The sequence below is a fragment of the Urocampus carinirostris genome, chromosome 7 (assembly GCF_059441175.1).
Source record: "Urocampus carinirostris isolate Australia breed hairy pipefish chromosome 7, RoL_Ucar_1.0, whole genome shotgun sequence".
In the NCBI taxonomy this organism is placed as follows: Eukaryota; Metazoa; Chordata; class Actinopteri; order Syngnathiformes; family Syngnathidae; genus Urocampus; species Urocampus carinirostris.
In genome coordinates, this window is record NC_142355.1 from 32,686,484 (window position 1) to 32,706,844 (window position 20,361).

At 40.2% G+C, this 20,361-nt stretch overlaps 1 protein-coding gene across 1 annotated transcript in view; it reads left to right on the forward strand.

The window, feature by feature from the left end:
- tead4 (TEA domain transcription factor 4) overlaps positions 1–20,361 on the forward strand; it is a 54,254-nt gene that overhangs the window by 6,616 nt on the left and 27,277 nt on the right. The window contains exon 2 of the mRNA XM_088340627.1: positions 3,728–4,083. Within this exon, the coding sequence (XP_088196753.1) occupies positions 4,077–4,083 (7 nt within the window). The 5' untranslated portion in view covers positions 3,728–4,076. The remainder of the gene's footprint in view (positions 1–3,727; positions 4,084–20,361) is intronic.

A 20,361-nucleotide genomic window follows, 5' to 3' on the forward strand; every position in this document is an offset into this window, starting at 1 on the left:
CAATTCCGTTATGATGCTGAAAGTGGTGGTATCACTTTTGTCCGGCAGTGGGCGCAAGACTGTTTTTATAAAAAGTCATCGGTCATTTTTTAAAACATTGTTTTATCGAACATTGCTTTGTTACAAATTGGCATGAGGGTTCCAACTTTGTAGTGTTTGACTGTTTCATCATGAAACAAAGTTAACCGTTTTCAAGGGAACAGAAAGTGCATCAGATGTACAGAGAGAAAAATCTTAAAATAAGTAAATAGAAGAAAAAGAAAATGATAATGATGACATGTTTTAACTCCACACAAGAGATTTTTGAGCATGTTGTGTATACATATTATAGTATGCGTGGAGTGACACGACTGGATAGGTTAAATAATGAGGAAGTAATGAGAAGAACTGGTGTGGTGAGAGAACTTGCATAGAGATTTGGTGAAAATCTTTTGAGATAGATGAAGGCCGTTTTACTAAGAGAGTATGTAGTGCAGAAGTGGTGGGAAATAGAATGAGAGTAAGGCCCAAATGTGGTTGGATGGATGGGTTAAAATATGCTCTGGATGCGAGGTCTGTTAAATTTAATAATGGATGCAAGAGTGTGTGCTGGGGATGGATGTGAATGGCGAAGTATGGTTAAGAATAACTGATATCCATGCATATGATGCAGAGGGGGTAAACGAGTGTATGTTGTCGAGCCTCTCTGCTGATGGCACAGCAACTTACCCCTTGTTGTGCTGTGGCCTTAATGTTCGGTGTCAGATTGGGAAGAGCGGAGGGGAATGTGAATGTGAGTGTGTTCTTGACTGTAGCCACTAGGGGGATCTTGCTTAAGTAATAATCTGTGAAGCCCTTTGAGACTCTTCGTGATTTAGGGCTATACAAATAAAAATGACTTGACTTGACTTGACTTTGATTGATCATTATCCCCAGTTGGCTTTTGCTTAGAGCAGGGGCTGGGAGAGTAAATTTGTGTCATGCGCAGCGGCTCTTTTTTTTTTTATTCTCTCCTAAAATGAACAGCACCTGTGTGGCCACGATATGTTATCCCCGTTCGACTTTTGCTGCAGCTAGGGGCAGGCAGAGAGCATGTTAAAAATGTGGTGAGTGGGGTCTGGTTGGAATACTTCGCGGATTTTCCCGTATTGTAAGTGGTTCGCAGATATTTACTTAATACGGGTGGTTATGAAATAAATTAACCATGAATATCATGGGTGGGGTCCTGGTGAAGGACCTAAAAGAAATAACGTCGAATGAAATATTTATATTCTCATTATTAGAAGGTTTGAAAACACAGAAGAGTAGCACTTTCCAGTTTCTGGCCATTCCCCGACATAATCTGCTTTGAAACCGCCCTTCTATCCGTTTCACGTAACTCGCACTCATGTTTGGGTTTACGAGTGACGTCAGCGTCCTTTCCTGGCCCTAGAAGAACGGCACTGGACAAAGCTCGGCTTGTCCTGACTCATGAAGTCTTTCTCCAGAAAAGATTTCCCTCCACTTGACACGAGCTTCCTAAACAGCATTGTGCCGACAGCAAACAGGATGTCCGCATATCGCTGGACACATGTCTGTGCTTCCGCTCCATGCTTGTGGATAGCTCACTGATTTCAATGGAATGTGCAATCTTAATTAGATTCATTAATTGGCTATGGTGATGGAAATTCCACTTTGATCATTATAAGACGACAAAATAGGCATACAAAAACCCTGCGGCCTTAATAACCCGCTGTTGGCATGTGTGCGTGTCTGGATGGTGATCCCTCTTTAATGTGGCTTTTGGTGTATTGACTTTGGCCCCCCTTCTTCCCCTTCCAGCTCATCTTCACACCAGGCACCGCTTTATTTGTTTTCCCGCCTCCACTAACCGAATCACACACACTTTTTGCACCTTGCTATAGGCGGCTGGAGGCTAGTAATGACTTTGTGGAAATATCAATGGGGCTGATGGGATTTTATTATTATTATTTAGTAGAGATACGTGATAAGTGTTTTTTTTTTTCTACCAACACAGATTACAGATAAATTCCTGTTTCTGGAGACTGATACAGATAACAGACAACTTTTTTTAACTGCTTGGTATATTAAAAAATATATAAAAACACACGTAAAGTCCAATTAATTTTATGTGTGTCTTTTTTTTCTTTTTTTTTTTACATTTACAATCCAACATTATACAGCGTCAGTATTTTGTTTGTTTGTTTGTTTGTACATGATTCAATTGTTTGTTTGTTTGTACATGATTCAAATTGAATCTTTTCTTCCGGCGCCGTCACGAATGGCAGCCACTCCAGCAGCTCCCGTGTTATTTTCGATTGTTCTCGATTGTTCTCAGCTCAGGGATGCTGCTGGAAATGTGAATTTCCCTTCGGGGATGAACAAAGTATCTATCTATCTATCTATCTATCTATCTAAACGTGTCCCCAAAAAGTAGTGTTCGCTAGAGGTGAGCTTAACTTTATCAGTGAGTCAAACAATCAATACCTTACCAAAATGTATTTTAAAAATGTATCTTTGATGGATTTTATTCAAAGATCTGTATAGTTAAGGACTTACACTCTGATTTTGGCTACTTGTACGAGTTATTTCTTTAATCATTTTACATTTTATTATGCAAATTCAGCACACTCTGGATCTATATTTATAAACAAACAATGAGGTGAATATATATGTAGGTGATGATGGTGAAAACCAAACAAAAATTTAATAACTGGGGATACAATCACATGGATATACATCTTGATAAGAACACAAAACAGACATGTTCTGCACTTTTCATAGTTAAGCCAGACAAGTGGGAGCCTGATGCTGGAGGCATCTGGCTCAAGCTTCCATGCCTTGTCTTTTTAATGCACAGAACAGGACTCTTAGGAATGGGTGATTATGCTGCCTGGGGGTGGACACCCTATAGCAGCAGGTCCAAAGATACTTGTATGATGGGCAACACACACCACAAAACCATCAGTTTTCACCATGAGCACCCATGACAACTATTGTTATTATAATATATATACTCTTATTATGTTGTGCTGCAAATGTATGGAAACAGCAATGATGATAATGATGACTGTGAGAATAGTGATAGTGATGATAATGATGATTAAGTGACCGTGCATCTACAGAACCAATGTAAATATCTATATTTATGAGGTGTTTGTTACACGTAAATAAACAAGAGAATAGCTGTAAAACAGAATTATCAAGGAAGTCAGGGGGTGGTGGTGGGGCAGGGTAAGGATTAAATAAGCATATGCTTCTTCCTTTTCCTTTTGGGACATATACATTAACATTGTTTTTGTTTCGTTTTGTCTCTATCATGATTGAAATAAAGTTTGATTCATTCGTATGGAAATGCATAATAACAGTATTTTTATTACCCATATCAATAAAATCTTGCACCTGGAGACTGATGCATATAACATTTTCTGTTTTAAGTCGATGCTATATTTGGTTGGTTGGATCCCTTAACCACACAAGTCGTAGGGGCACCATTTCCTGTGGTGTGCATTGGGCAAGTACAGCCTGGTGGTGCCCATCCCTGTCCAGGCCAGCATAATTTAAAAAAATATGTTTTTAAGAACAGTGATTGCAAATTATATAATAATTGAGACTTATTTTAAAAATGAATAGCAAAAACTGATTTTTTTTTTAAAATTCATTTTATTTTGGTACTCTTGGGCTTCCATAAGAGAGATCTTCCTTCCATAACTCCATTTGTATTTAAGTCTTTTTTTTCCTCTTACAGGGTCCAGGGGCATCAAGATCGCACTGGTGAATTCAATACAAGCAGGACTTCACTATCAAGCCAACTGATTTTCCTCATTCGAACACCACCCACCTAAAGCTCCCCAAGGACCGAGCGTCCTCCCCGAGCCCCGTGGTCCCCTTGGCCCTTTCCCACCACGTCTACGGAGTGGGTGCCGGCTCCCTCCCCCAGGGCTGGGAGCGAGGAGCTGGGGGACCCTCTAGACAAGCCTCTGGAGAACGATGCCGAGGGCGTTTGGAGCCCCGACATCGAGCAGAGCTTCCAGGAGGCCCTTGCCATCTACCCGCCTTGTGGAAGACGCAAGATCATCCTCTCCGATGAGGGCAAGATGTACGGTACGCCCCGCCTCTCCGTCTTATGAATACTATACTGCACTTGTGTCAAACTCATGGCCTGCGAGACAGTGCTGAGAGAAGCACAAGAGAAAAACGAGCCTCAATGACCCAAGGTTTTCAATATGTCCACTGGATGTCATCAAAGCCAGGTGCTACTTGCAAAGCACCCACCGGAGCTGTATTTGCTGAGTGCCATTAATCAACCATAGAACATTGAGAAAAACCCATCCCAATGTTATTTTACTTACTAGTCACGGACGGCCTGGTGAAGGCAATACAAAAACCGCAATGTTTAAAAGTATGGCTAACCGCTAGTTACTATTGTTATTGTTTGCTGCTCCTTGTAGATAAAGCTTATAATCAAATTTTTTTTACCACTGTTTCCTTCTCTAGCCTTCCATGTTAGCCACTTGGCAAAAAACTAAATAAAGCTTGCCATTAAAAAAACATAACCTTTTGAGAAATGTTTTCTACACTACAATATGATATATAATGTATTAGAAGCAACAACATAAAGGACCAACAATGCCCAAATTAAATAAAATGATAAATATACAAATACAGTTTTAAATTAAAAAATAAAAATAAAATAAAAATCTATACATAAAAACTGCTAATAAATAGATACATAATATATACAAATAAAAATGAATAAACGGACAATTGAAAAAACTAGATAATACTAAAACTGAATCTATAAATATGCAAGTAAAATAAATATTTTTTTACAAAAATGTTAAATAAATAAAAGTAAAGTTAAACAATCATTGTATTCATGATGTACAACTTATTGTTTATTTATCATATATTATTCTTTAAAATAACTAATTGACAATTTGTGCTAGAAACACTGCAAAATAAGATGGAATACTTTGTTTTTTTTTAACTGTACATAAAGAAACTATACTTTTCAGATAATTTAACATCTATTTCTTGAACCTTTGTGACAAACAAAAATTATTTTATTTAAATCAAATCATGCACTCAAACAATTGAGTGTACATTATATTATGTTCCGGTACTCTTAAAAATAATAAAAATAATATAGGTTATCCTCGAGTGTTAGGTGGCTTCTCACAGCATGTTGTCCCATGAGTTTCAAATTGTAACATGGTCACTGACTGGATCTTCTTCAAATGGATGAATTCTACTTTACGTCATTTTGTTGTCCCGATCAGGACTCATTCCATGGAAAGCCTTTAAGATAATGCGGGTATATCTTTTCACTTAACAGTAAAAATAAATGCATTTGCTAAAAAAGGGGCATAATCAAATAAAAAACTTATATAAATATAAAACTGCCCATTAGTTCCCCAAAAATAAGAACTAATTCAATACAAAAAATACACTATGAAGATAAAAATGTATTCATGATGAACGCTTTTTGATATTTCCCATGTTTGATTTTCTTATAAAATAATTTGACATTAAAATAACTTAAACAACTACACATATTGAGCAAAAATCTCTGTTAAGATGCGACACTTTTTTTTTGTAACTTTTAAATGAATAATGCGGTCGCTACAAGCATCTGGTTCATCCTGGAAGGGGGAGTACCTCATGTGCGGTCCCTTCTCAAGCTTTCTTTATTTTTCTCATGTTGAGGTTTTTGAGTTTTTCGTTGCCCTCATGTAGGTTTTAGATCAGGGGATGGTGTCATAATAGTCTGTGGTTTGCAATAATCTGTGGTCTTTGCAGCCCTTTGAGACGCTTTGTGATTAAGGGCGTCACAAATAAACATGACTTACAATCAAAGGAGAGGCACCATTATTCAGGAAATAAGAGTGGAAAAGAAAGATGGTTAAAAAAAAAGAGGATCGTTTTTTTGGTGGTCGTAGTTGGGTGATGTGCACCAGGGACTTTGTACTGGCCTGCCAAGAATGGCATGTGCACTTGGTAGTCCAAGGGTTCAAGGCAGCTCAGCTGAAACCCAAAACCAGAATAGACATTTACGCCTTGAGCGCCTGCAGGGGGGGTGCACAAATAAACACCAAGGTGGACAGTGGTTCCTTGCGTGGCCTCGGGGGGCCCAGAGCCACTTTGGCGCACCTGTCCTCTCGCTACGCTAGCGCTATTTCAGGGATTTCACCTCCCCGATTGAAAATCAGTTTTTTTTCCCTGTTCCTTCACTTTTTGACATTATAGCTGTCATCCCCTACTCGAATTGAATGAATAATATTTTAATAAGTGGGTAAAAAATTGAAGATATGAAAAAAAAACATACAAATAAATCCAAATATAAAAATATATAAAAACAATATATTAAATAAATAATTTTAGCAAAACATTTTTGAATGTCTAAAAAAAATAAAATGAACATGATAAGTCAGGATTGGGATCAGAAAGAAATTAAGTTTTTTTTTTCATTTCATCTATACTGACCCGATCTTCTTTGACTTTCCTTGTACCCTTTCGGTTTAACTCAACAATAGTCCAATATTTAGACAGATGCTTTGGGTCCAACTCCCCCACACAACCATTTCCCCCTAAGATGCTTCACAGTTCGTATCGCCTACAGCTTCCCAAGCGTCCACCTTAACTTTTTCTAAGGTCACCGATGGCCAACAACTCGCACCACAATCAATGCAAAGCCACTTAATAGCGCTTTAGCGTTGATCATCCTGTCATTTTTAAACTGCACAAATGAAAAGCCTACAAGGTTGATTCTCTCCAAAAGGTTATTTTCTGGCCACCAAAATACAAACCCGCAGACACAACAACAAAAGCCGTAGGTTGGCTGAATGCGGCATTTTCTGAATTTTAGGTCAAATTCCCGGCTGAGGAATGAAAGCCATTCTTTGCTACGACTATGACATTGAGTCTCCAGGCAGCAGCAGTAACGTTGAAGGAATTTCTGCGGATTCCATAATTGAACGGAATGTTTTTAACCCCTATGTTACATGTATTTGCCACATTTTTTCCCCTTGGTCCTTGAACTGGTTACTCCGCAGCAGGTCTCTAATTAGTCGTCTTATTGGGAATTGTGAGGAGGATATTGTGCTGTTGTGGTGCTGATTTTACCAGAGGCATTATACAGTAGACCCTCATGAGAAGGCGTTCCCACCTTGTTCACTCCGCGGTGTGAGATAATACCTTTTTTTGGACTCTCGTTATAGCATTTTCCCCACTGTACGACATCAAAAACCAATTTATTTTGCATGCCCAACATTTTTTGCAGTCTGACAAGTTATGGCTCTATGATGCCGGTCTCCAATTAGTCATGCTCTTGCAAGATGCTACTGGTTTCAGTCAACGCATCATTAATGTGCCTATATGTTTTTGTCTGAACTCCCTCCCACAATGCCTTTCTTGGGATTGGTAAACACTTTGCGGGGATACAATGCTGAATTTTCTTTACTCTATTTATTGGCTCATGTCCCAAGGCTTTCATTTAATGTAAAGGGAGAAGCAAAATCAGAGCTACCATGGAAACTAAGTTTGCGATCAGCAAAAAATGGACAGGACCAATGTTCCCTCTAATTTTCCACAGGTCTGAGCGTTCACAAAAAGTCGGTGAGCAACGCTTGAAACAACAGTGAGCAACAGCAGTCCCAAGTGTGGCAACTAAATCATTAGTAGTACGATACACAACTCTATTTAATCACATTTTTTAGTGGAAGTACAATGTTGGTAACAAGATTGACTTGGTATAATTGGAAATTATTTGAATGCAACACAAACTTTTTCTGGGCAGCACGGTGGAGCAGTGGTGAGCGTGTGTGCGGCACAGGTCGTGGGAACCTCCTGCGTGGGTTCAAATCCAGCTCCCGGCCTTACTGTGCGGAGTTTGTATGTTCTCCCCGTGCTTGCGTGGGTTTCCTCCGGGCACTCCGGTTTCCTCCCACACTCCAAAGACATGCATTTCAGGGGAATTGGCCGGTCCAAATTGTCCCTAGGTGTGACTGAGTGAGTGAGTTGTCTGTCCCTGTGTGCCCTGCGATTGGCTGGCAATCAGTTCAGGGTGTCCCCCTGCCCACTGCCAGATGATTGCTGGGATGGGCTCCAGCACCCCCGCGACCCTACTGAGGATAAGCGGTGCAGCTGATGAGATGAGATGAGATGAGACAAACTTTTTCTTCTTTTTCCCTGTTTTTTTTCTATTTTTTAAAATTCCTTTTAAAAAAATTCATTGTGTTTATTTTTTCCTAGCTGTTACTTTTTTCTTTTTGTTCTCTATTTGCTTTTTTCCTTTGCTTATTTCTTTTCTTTTTTTCTGGCTTTTTTTCTGAATTTTTCCTTCTTTTTTCTCTTCCTTTTGTTTCTTTTTCTTCTCAGCTTTTCACTACTTTTGCATTTTGGTATTTTTTTCTTTTTGTTCTATTCCCCCTTCTTTTATGTCATTTTGTGCGTAATTTTACATAATTTTTGGTCATATAGGGATGAAAGAAGCAAAAACAACCTGAAGAGCCGTTTAGGACCCGAAAGAGCCGGTTCCTTTTAGTGAGCCGAGCCGAAGAAGCCGGTTCTCAAAAACTCTAAAAACTCACACAGCTTCGAGGGAACATTGCGTTGGATAGATTTTCTTGTGTGCTGAGAATGTGCAGGCAGTGCGCGATTGCGCACGCGCGCAGCTTAGAGGGGACACACATTGTTACATTCGCTAAGAAATATGGTCATAACCAATTGACAATAGGGACAATTAATAAGGCTATTTAATCATCCATCCATTATCTGCACCGCTTATCCTCAGTAGAGTCACGGGGGTGCTGGAGCCCATCCCAGCTGTCTTCGGGCAGTGGGCAGGGGACACCCTGAACTGGTTGCCAGCTAGTCACAGGGTACACAGGAACAGACAACTCGCTCGCTCACTCACACCTTGGGACAATTTGAACCGGCCAATTAACCTGACATGCATGATTTTGGAATGTGGAAGGAAACCAGAGTGCCTGGTAGAAACACACTCAGGTATGGGGAGAACATGCAAACTCCACACAGGAAGGCTGGTAGCTGGATTGGAACCCACAACACACTCTTCAGGGCCCGACAGCTTTCACTGGTTTACCCCTGCCGCATCATACAGGTGCCTTGCCCATCCCTTAGAACGCGTCCAAACATCCCACTACCCTTTTACAACACCTCTCCACTCATTCCTATCACCAACAATGCAAACTACTACTTTTACATAAAATCAAAACGTACTTAAATGTAAATGGAAATTGTCTGCATTTATATAGTGCGTTTCAAGTCACAGAAGACCTCCCAGAGCACTTCACACTTACCCATTCACACACACTCACACACCGATGGCAGGCAACTACCTGCTTATCGGGGGCATTAGGGATTCAGTAGCTTGCCCAAGGACACTTTGACATGTAATATACTGTAGATGAGCCGTCATCAGTTCGATGACTGTCGTGCATCCCTACTTCGTTAGATAAACCCAAGAAGTACCGTTGTGTGAAGCAGACTAGCAGGAAATGCGGCGTTGAAATTGAAATGATCTCCCCATACAAAGCAGGTTGTATTCTTCTGTTGAATATAGGTTATTATTTTCTGACCAGGCCGGGTTATGACATCCCGCTGCATGCAGCTGTTTTGTTTCGTCACACTCTCTGCTAACAGCTGCGATGAAAAAAAAAAAAAAGAGAGAAGGCTTTCATTACCGTTGTAAATGAAGTCAACAAAGCTTTTGGTGAATGCTGACGGGATTTTCACACCGTTTGTCAAACAAAGAAAATGCACACGCAGAAACGTTAGCGCCCGCTAAGCCGTTGCCCCATTGTTGTCTTATTGTGCGCCGATATCGAAATCTGATACGACTCTTAAGGGATTTTCGGTTCAAAAATGGGACGGGAAGGTCAAGTGGGAGAACTGAAGTTGGTCTTGGAGAATAGGGTGCAGAGGTGCAGCAATTTTTCTATTTATCAGCGAGTCACTGATTTTGAAATTAATCAACAACAATTTTTTGCTTTTCATTACCATTCGACCATATTGACATACTGGTGGTGTGTCCCACTCTCTTTCTTTCTCTTTCTCTACCTCCTTGTCTTTATTTCTCTTCCACCTTGTCTTTCTTTTTCTCTCTTCCCCCATTCTCTTTCTCTCTCTCTCTGTTCCACCTTTATCTCCTACTGTCCCCTCCTCCTTCTCTTTATCAATCTTGCTCTTTGTCTTTCGATTTCCCCTTTCTCTTTCTCGCCATGTCCCCCTTTCTCTCTCTTGCATTCTCTCACTCTCTCAACACCTCTTCTTGCTCTCTCTTGCTCTTGCTCTTTTCTTTCTCTCTCTCTCTCTCTCTCTCTCTCTCTCTCTCTCTCTCTCTCTCTATCTTTCTCTCTCTCAATCTCTCTCTCCCTCTCTGTCTATCCCTTTCTTTTAATATAGTTATTCATATATATGTCCACTTCTTTCTCTTGCTCACTTTCCCTCCCTCTTCTATCATTCTCTCAGTCTTTCTTTTTCTCATTGTCTCCCTCTCTTTCTCTAAGGCTCCCTCCAACCCCTGCTCCCATGCATTTCCTTCTTTTTCTCTTTTCTCTCCCTCTTCTCTCTCTCCCCTTTCTATTTATCTGTATCTTGATCCCCCATTCTTTGTAACAGTCTCTCACTCCTTCTCTTGCTCTATCCTTGTTTTCGTCACTCTCTTTCTCTCGCTCTCTCTATATACTGCTTTTCCCTCTTTATCTCACTCTCTCCCACCTCTCATTCATACTCTCTCTCTCAATATCCATCCCTTTTCTTCTCTTTCTCCCTCCCCTTTTGCTTTCTTTCTGTCCCACTCTGTTCTCTTTTTTCTCCCTCTTTACTCTCTAACCATCACTCTTTCTATTTCCCTCCTTTCTCTCCCTCTCGCTCGCTCTCCCTCTCGCTCGCTCTCCCTCTCGCTATCTCTCCTATGCAAGAATCACATAAATTATATTTTGCCAAATTATTTCAACCCATGCAAAACAATTCAATATCCCCCACAAACACACTATGATTTCACATCTTATCATATACTTCAATTACATTTCATTTTTGTACAGTACTAGCTAAGATAAAAGGTTTGTGTAAGTGAGTAATAATCCAGATTATTTCTGTGTTTGTAGTTCAGTTCATAGTTTAAAAACATTTGTCAATGAACACCAAAACTTCGTTTGGAGCATCCAGTCATCCATGCACAGTTAAAACAAATCCAATGAATATTCAGAATAAATATAGATAAAAACCTAATACCCATAGATAACCCAACATACATATTAAAAGTAAAAATGCAGACATGCTACCATGAAAACTCGATAGCAGCATAATTAAATCAGTCAATGCTCAAGTGCAATTGTGTCTGACGGTCGTAATCGTTCGCTCGGGAATTATGATCGAGTTCTGCTATTGTCAGTTGGGGGGTGTGATTTATGTCTTAAGTGTTTGTGTGAGTGGGGGGGGGGCAAAGAGGGACAGGGGCAGAGTTCAATAGCCTTACAGCCTGTGGATATAGACTGTTAAGTGATCATAAAACGCAACTTGATCAATAGAGGATTCTTTCCTCATCGGCACTTGCCTCACTGTTAGCATCACTGTACAACACGTGTCTTTTCGGAGAACGCTTAGACCAGCAAAGCAGGTCGGGGGGGATGGGGAAATCACACTCCAGCAAGACATTCCGTCAGCCTTGATGTGACTTTCCTGACTTGACTGGAAGGAAAACTGATGGCCACTGATGGAAAATTGCACATTATTTTTTCACGTTTTTGTGTTAAGTAAAGCTTCGATTCTGTATGTGCTGTTAATTTTTTAATCCATAACGTTTTTTGTGTTTGGATCCACTTAACCTGTTTTTCCCTACTGATACCGATAACGATAACATCCTGATACTAAAAAATTACACGGATATCAAAAAATAAATAAAAATTACAAGCACAATCCAATTTAATTTGTGTCTATATTATTGTTGACTCTTCCAATACATTGTACAGTGCCAAATAGTCATTTTGGAGAGATGTGACATTGACTATATCAATCAGTTGATCAATATTTACTTTGTCAGTAAGACTTTTAATAAAAATATATTGTTATGAGCACCACTCCTTGGGATGTTTAAAGCTTGGGAAATCTTGTATCTTGTATGTATTCAAATCCAGCTTTAAACTTCTCCACAACAGTACCTCGGACCTGCCTGGTGTGTTCCTCGTTCTTCATGATGCTCTCTGCGCTTTAAACAGACCTTTGAGACTATCGCAGTGAAGGTGTATTCATACAGAGACTTGATTACACACAGGTGGATTCCATTTATCATCGTTAGTCATTTAGATCAACATTGAATCATTCAGAGATCCTCACTGAACTTCTGGACAGAGTTTGCTGCCCTGAAAGTAAAGGGGGCTGAATAATTTTGCACATCAACTTTTTCGTTTTTTATTTTTTTGAAAAGTTTAAAATATCCAATAAAGTGTGTTCCACTTCATGATTGTGTCCCACGTATTGTTGACGCTTCACAAGATAATACAGTTGTATATCTATATCAATAGGTCACAATTTCAAGGGGGCCAAATAGTTTCGCAAGCCCGCTGTGTATATAACAAGTTGTGGTGCTCATAACAATATAATTTTATTATAGAGTCTGTTTGTTACATGAAAATAAATCACTTTTGAACATTATACAAGTGCTTCAATACTTGTCACACATTGGCTGAGGAAAAAATATACATCACTTATTATTGTCAAGTGGCATTATCTTAACCATCCACATTAGTAGCTATAGTTAACAAAAAACATATATAAAAATGCTACATCAGGCCCTATGGGCCCGGTCACACTATGGGCCCGGTCACACAGCCGTTTGCGTCTGTATCGCGGGTAAAATTTTGCGATTTTTTTTTTTTTGCCCGTGGTTGCCCGCGATGGAAAATGCGCAAAATTGGCCAACCCGCTGTTCATCGGTGGTATGCCCGCAAAACAGACGCCGGCGACTGTTCCGCTTCCTCATCGCGTCATTTCCGCGTGTGGACCACGGGTATAAAGGCTGCCGAGCCGGTGTTATGCCGAGATTTGCATCCCCTCGCTACTACAACCACTTTACCTCGTTTTATCTCACTTTTATATCACTTTTAGGGAATTTAATGGCGAACATATAACCAAAACCACTTCGTCTTGCATTTGTTGGGAATGTAATACAACTTAAACCATTCTGTCTTTGTATTTGTTGTGAATGTAATCGAACGGTAATGCACGCCATATACAAATCACATTTGAGCAGGTAACATGTTTATTTTTCCTTTTTCTATTCAAATCGCTCGTATTGAAACTGTTATGCACTCTACCATAAAGCTTATTTCTGCATAATAAGCTTTACGGTAGAGTGCATAACAGTTCTCAAAAGTGATTTATATACGGTGTGCATCACCGTTCGATTACGTTCACAACAAAAACAAAGACGGAATGGTTTAAGTTGTATTACATTCCCAACAAATGCAAGACGAAGTGGATTTGGTTATATGTTCCCCATTACATTCCCTAAAAGTGATATAAAAGTGAGATAAAACGAGGTAAAAGTGGTTGTAGTAGCGAGGGGATGCAAATCTCGGCAGGGATGCATTTCTCGGCATAACACCGGGCTGTAGAATTCATAACCGCTCAAGACACAGTCCCGTGAAGATCAAGATTTCAAGCTATCGCACCTAAGAAGCCAATATGTTATTATTGTAATAGTTTTTAATTTTTATTTTATTATCTTGTTATGAAATGAAAAGAAATAAAAATGGATTAAGACGAGGTCACTACAGTGACGGGGATCCATGATCACCCCTTGACGTCTCGAGCACAACTGACGTGTGCTCGGCAAATCGCGCTGTATTTACGCGGAGAAAGGCGTTTGACCGTCACACGCGTAACACGCTAATTTCACGTAATAACACCGCGATGCAGGCGCAGAACATGCTATGACCGTGCTCCACCCACGATTTCGCGTCCTACCCACATGTAACCACGCCCTGGCCGCGGCCATAGCACATCGTTCCACGTCATTTCCGCGTCATTACCTCGTGTGTACCACGTGTGCCGCCCGCGGTTAACACGTGGTCTAAAGTTTTGAGCAGCGCAAAACTTTTTCGCGCGGCCAACCGCGTGTGAATTTCCGACCGCGTGTAAAGCACTGCTGTATCTCGTCTGTATGGCGTTCTCAAAGCGTCCAACAGCGTCTGCTTCACAGGCAGAAATTTCTGGCCATGATTCAGCCTCGATACAGACGCAAACGGCTGTGTGACCCGGCCCTTAGGATACGTTTGGCCAATTACGGCCTAACGGTGTCGAATAGCACATGTGTAGCAAATTTATGTCAGTGAATATTCACTCAAGAAGTATAAAACATTAAGATACATTACACTACACTTTTCGATGTCTAGTACAGAAAAGTAACACATTGTGTCTAAATTAAGACACTTGTTTGTGGACTGGGCATCGCTCAATCTTAATTAGCAAGCTGTCAATCTCAATTAAATTGGTGTTCACACAAAAACACATAAGAGTGTGACAAAAAAAAAATCCCATAAAAATAAATCAATGTACTTGCCTGTTTAAAATAAACAGCATGTCCAAATCCTGAGCAATGCGAGGAGTATCACAAAGCACTCCGAGAAGGTCGAGAAGATACACGACCAAGTCTTGCTCCTAAATCTATAGAAAATCCTAAATATATTCCAATGAGGAACATATATGCTTAGAATCTTTCTCAAAGGTAGCTTATTGAATATTGTAGTTTGCGATAAGTGACTAATTAACGGATCTTATTTTCTATTGGGCGATAACTGTCATATTTGGACGTTATTGCTTTGATAACTATTGGCTTTAGCTTTGTGTACTTTACATTAAGGGGACTTGGACATTTGAGGTTGTATTGCAGCAGCAGATGCAGAAGTGCGTGTCAGTGCATAGGAATGTTAGGAATGTACTGAGCGGGAGTGATCACACTGGGCCATTGATGCAGATTTATGACCGGCTTGGTCCAAGGATTGACTCTGGAGGGGGACACGGGGGTGTGCCCTTACTAGGGCCATTATCATAGATTAAATTTAGCTATGATAGACACAATGAGAAAAAAAATCCAGAAAAATAATTACCCATCTGATGTTTGCTAGAGAGTATTTGGATGAACCAGAAGAGTCAATAGTGAGATTAAACCAAAATAACATTTTTGGTTGATTGGAGTGGCAGATAGGAAATATGTTTGCCCTTGAGAAACCTCCCTTGCATCACACTGAAGCTAAATCTCCCTGGATGATCTCAACCCTCGTCTCGGATCTTGTGGGTGAGTCAGGAGGTATTTTTAACGGGACCTCCTCCAAGCATTCGCCCAAGAACTGCTACAGACCAAACGGCAGAAGGCTTTTTTTTAATGTGTCCCTCAAATAAATGTTATTTTTTTTATTCATAATTATTTACTTAAGCGTCCCGTGGGCCATAGTTTTCCTAGCCCTCCATTTTTGGCCCATTTCCCAGTGCTCTGTGTTTTTCAAGCTGTGTGCCAGGGCAAACTAGTGTACCGTGAGACCATATCTAGAGTGCCGCAGGAAATTGCCTAAATTTATCTATAGAATGTATCCATAGCAGTTTACGGTTCGCGGATACCTTAACCGCCAGGGTGGCACTCATCCTTCCCCAGGCTAGTTTTTTTTTTATTGGGGTTTGCTCCCCAACATGAAACAGATCCTGGTTTCCATGCTTACCAGAAACAGGAGGTGCCTCCTCATCTGACTCAGTTACAGCACCTTCATCACCTGGTCGCTGTTGTTTTTCAGTGTAAAGCGTCATCCAGCTCTTCAGAGATGTTAGCCAGACATTGGCATTGACGGGCAACGTGTGTGACAATACTGATTGTGGTAGACCAGGCAGCAAAAATTAAAAATTTAAAGCAAAAATATTTACCAAAATGTAGAACCCGTATTACCTCCTCAGTCGTGGTAATAACGAATGATATGAGTTAATCTGGCAAGCTGAACATAGAAGCTTTAAAAATAAAAACCACGAATCTGGTGCCAGGAATAAATATTTAAATATTTTTGATGGACAGTGCGCCTTGAGATTCTTTAACGAAAGAAGTGTGCCCTGGCTTAAAACGTCGTAAAAACATCAAATACACTCAGTAGTAACACATCAGATTTACCATTTTGCAGAAATATTCTTTGGTCTGCCAAATATATTTCTGGTTTTAAAACGTCTGCCCTGAATGTGAGTGTAAAAACAAGGCCGAAAAAAATATGGGCATGACGGTTGTAACCAAAACCCCCAAACGGGTCAGAGGCTGACTAAGGGTGACCGTGGCAAGGAGAACAAGGCCAAGATTTACCATGGGTGTAAAGGCCTTTTCCATAAACATTGACTCGAGCACCAGCTGCCCGGCACCGTCACTGGGCCGGGGGCTGGGGGCCGGGCCCCCACTTTTTTGGTGGGGCTTGTCATCTCCGGGTCAGGTCCCGATATCTGATTGCGGTTGCATTCCCCCACCTGCTTGGCCGGCGCGAGCTGTCTGTCATTTTGTGATCCACAGCCACTCGTGTGGACTATCACTCTTTGCATGGTTTGTAAGGATGCTTTAAATCCTTGAAAATATTTGGATTTTAATGTTGTGTTTTCAACGATTGAACGGCGTTTTGATTTTGGAGGAAGTGCTTGTAAATGTTTGAAATTGAAAGCTGCCATTTTTCTCAACAAGTCTTAAAAATGACGCCGGCTCTGCTCTCTGGTGTATACGCCATTGTAGTTCATCTTTCCTCATGAATAACTGCAGCTGGCATTAGTTTGGGCAGCATTGTCCTGTGAAGCGTCATTGCTCCCTACGGGTCGCGCTCAAGAGGACAGGTGCATTCTACACCTGAACAGGGCACTATCGAATGTGTATTAGTGCTCAGATTACATATCACTTACGGGCATTTATTATGGGCCATGCAAAAAATGAAAGTAGTGTTTCCCAGTCGTAAATTGTAATGGGAAGAATTTCCTGCAACTGAAAATGTAAGCTATACATTACTGTCATTTTCACATGACACAATTAGGGGAGAAATTCATCCCCAAAACAAATATATTGTTAAGTCATGCGTCTTGATAAATTCACAAGCAAAATAAAAATCCCACAAATTAATCTCAGATATATTTCGAGGTCTGCAAAATCCACAATTCACACCAGATTTTTTTTTATGGTACTAAAGAAATTGGAAATTGGCTTTAAAAGTCCTTGATAAGTGCTTGTACAAACCCAGTCTTTGACAAGTACTGTACTGTACAGTAAAAAGCATTCTTTTTCCTTCTGAGATGTCCTCAGAGAATTTAACGAATGCAAGCAATTGTTTTACATTCCTTTGTTCAGAACAAAAAAAGCTTTTTGTTGTTGTTGTAAATGCAGACACAGAGTAGACATGTTTTTAATTTTTAAAAAGCTTCTGTAAGACATGCCAGGAGTGACCTTTATTCCATTGTCTGGACATTTGCCTCAACATATTCCTAACATATAGTATAATAAATAAAATAAATACATGGAAAAGTGAAAATAAAATTCTCGATAAGAGTTACCAGATTTTAAAAGACAAAAGCTAAATATATAAAAAAAAGAACAAGCTTTTTAATTTTTTATGTCTTTATTTATATTTTGCTGTTTTATATATAATTGAATATTCAATGAACGGGTGATTAGTTAAAAACTAAATGTGAACAAATTTTAGATATTTTTTTCTTATTTGATGTGTAATCATGTTTTATTTATGTATTTTTTTTACTTGTATTCAATAGTTTATTGTTTTTTTAATTTGGTCCTTTTAGTTCATATTGTCGCTGTCATTTAGAAAAAAATCTACAAATTGTTTTTGTTTGTTCATTATCAAACTCGTCCATTAATTATTTATGAATAATTGTTTCATTTGAAATATTTCAATATTAATTGTGTTAATGCATGATGTAACAAAATATGGGCAGCACGGCGGCGCAATGGTTAGCACGTGTGCGGCACAATTCTGAGGTCGTGAGATCAAACCTTCCTGTGTGGAGTTTGCATGTTCTCCCCCGTGTTTGCGTGGGTTTCCTCTGGGCACTCCAGTTTCCTCACACATTCCAATAACATGCATGTAAGGTTAATTGGCCAGTCCAAATTTTCCCTAGGTGTGAATGAGCAAGTAAATGGTTGTCTGTCCCTGTGTGTCCTGCGATTGGCCCAGTTCAGGGTGTCCCCTGCCCACTGCTTGAAGACACCTGGGATGGGCTCCAGCATCTACGCGACCCCAACTGAGGATAAGCGGTGCAGATAATGATTGAATGAATGAATGAAAGAATGAATGAATGAATAAACGAATGGCCAGTCCAAATTGTCCCTAGGTTTGAATGAGTGGTTGGTTGTCAAATTCCTGTGCGGAGTTTGCATGTTTTCCCCGTGCTTGCATGGATTGTCTCTGGGCACTCCGGTTTCCTCCCACATTCCAAAAACATGCATGTTAGGTTAATTGGCCGGTTAAATTGTCTGTAGGTGTGAATGAGCGAGCGAATTTTCTGTCCCTGTGTGCCTTGCGACTGGCTGGCAACCAGTTCAGGGTGTCCCCTGCCCACTGCCCGAAGATCGCTGAGACATACTCCAGCACCCCCTCGACCCTACTGAGGATAAGCGGTGCAGATAATGGATGGATGGATGGTAACAAAATATTTCATTTTCTCTTTTATTCATTTATTTTTTGGGATGTAGAGCGCTCGTCTTGGGATCAAGAGATCACAGGTTTGATTCCCGGCTCCTCCGTGTTATATGTCGAACTGTCCTTGGGCAAAACACGGAATCCCTAATGCCCCCAATAAGCAGGTCGGCGCCCTGCATGGCTGCATGGCCCCTATTGGTGTGTGAGTGTGTGTGTGAATCGGTAAGTGTGAAGCACGTTGTAAAGTGCTTTGGGAGGTCTTCATTGACTTGAAAAGCGCTATATCAATGCAGACCATTTACCATTTCTTCACATTGTTTCTGTCGTGTGAAATTATATTTTGTTTGTTCTTCATTTAAAAAGTCCACTAATGGGTAATCTAAAAGTTATTTATGAGGAAATGTTGTTAATCCTAGTCAGATGGTTTATATATTCCTCCAGGCTGTACAAACAGCGGCTAGGCGAGTACCGATACCGGTATTGGTAACAGTTCCGATAGAAACCTTTTTTAATCAATTGGTCTTTGCAATCTTAGCCGATACCAGTAACGCCTGATGTTTAGTGTCCTGAAATGCAGGCCTTGTCTTGCCAACAAAACAAAAATCACTTGTAACTTTGTTTCGGGCAATTTTATATCAACATACGGATCGGTTGCATCTGCGTTTTCCTCTTCTACTTTCTTCTTATTTGGACTCAATCTCCCATAATACCTTTCTTCAGTTCCCTAAAGGTAATGCATTACCCAAAATAACATAGCCAAACCAATAATACAGGGTACCACATCCTCCCCTACTCAAAATACAAAAATGTTGCCAAGACATTTTACATATACACCCAAACAATAAACAACTCTAACCATATCTTCTAACATTTCAACTTAGAGTCAATCAAATAACTTTCTCCATTAAACAAAGGAAATACCTACACTTGCTACAACTACATGGCATGAATATAAGATATAGTAACTACCATCATCCCTGTTTTTATGCATAGACTCAAATTGTTGGTTCATTGGTAGGCCTCCTAAGATCATTAAGTCACATATGACACTATCTACCATCCCACGTTGCTTAATGTCTTAACATTGTACCGTACTTTAAATGTAGTACTCACATTTACACAAAGTAATTAACATTCTCGTTTTAACAAAAATCCATATGCAGGAGACTTTCTCAACATATCGGTTGTTATATGAGGTAAAACTAGGTTTTTCTAATTTGTCGTAGTTAAGGATACCCCGTGGTCGAGGTGGAAGAATGTCTTTGGTGTTCTGCATCCACGTGTTCCCCAGAAGACCTATCTGTCTCTTCATGTACAGACACTCCCACCAGTAGGTCGTCGGAGTCTGTGTCTTGATCCTGAATGTCCTCAACCTCAAGTTGCTCCTCTGTTTGATCAGTGATCTAAGTTGTGTCACCTGCTTTTTGCGATGGACTCTTTTCTTCGGGTAGAAGAATCACAGTCTCTACTTCAACGACTGGGTTGCTGACCTGGGGGTTGAAGACTGGGGATTTGCTAGGGGATGAGTAGCTTGGATCTTACGTGGCGCCCCTAGGACACCGTTTAAAAAAATCTAATGCTAAGAAAAAACGTTGTGTTGGGATTTCAACAAAAGTCAATGAAAGGATGGGTTGTTGTGATAGTGACAAGTTATAGAAGCGTTTATCCATCCATCCATCCATCCATTTTCAGCATCCTC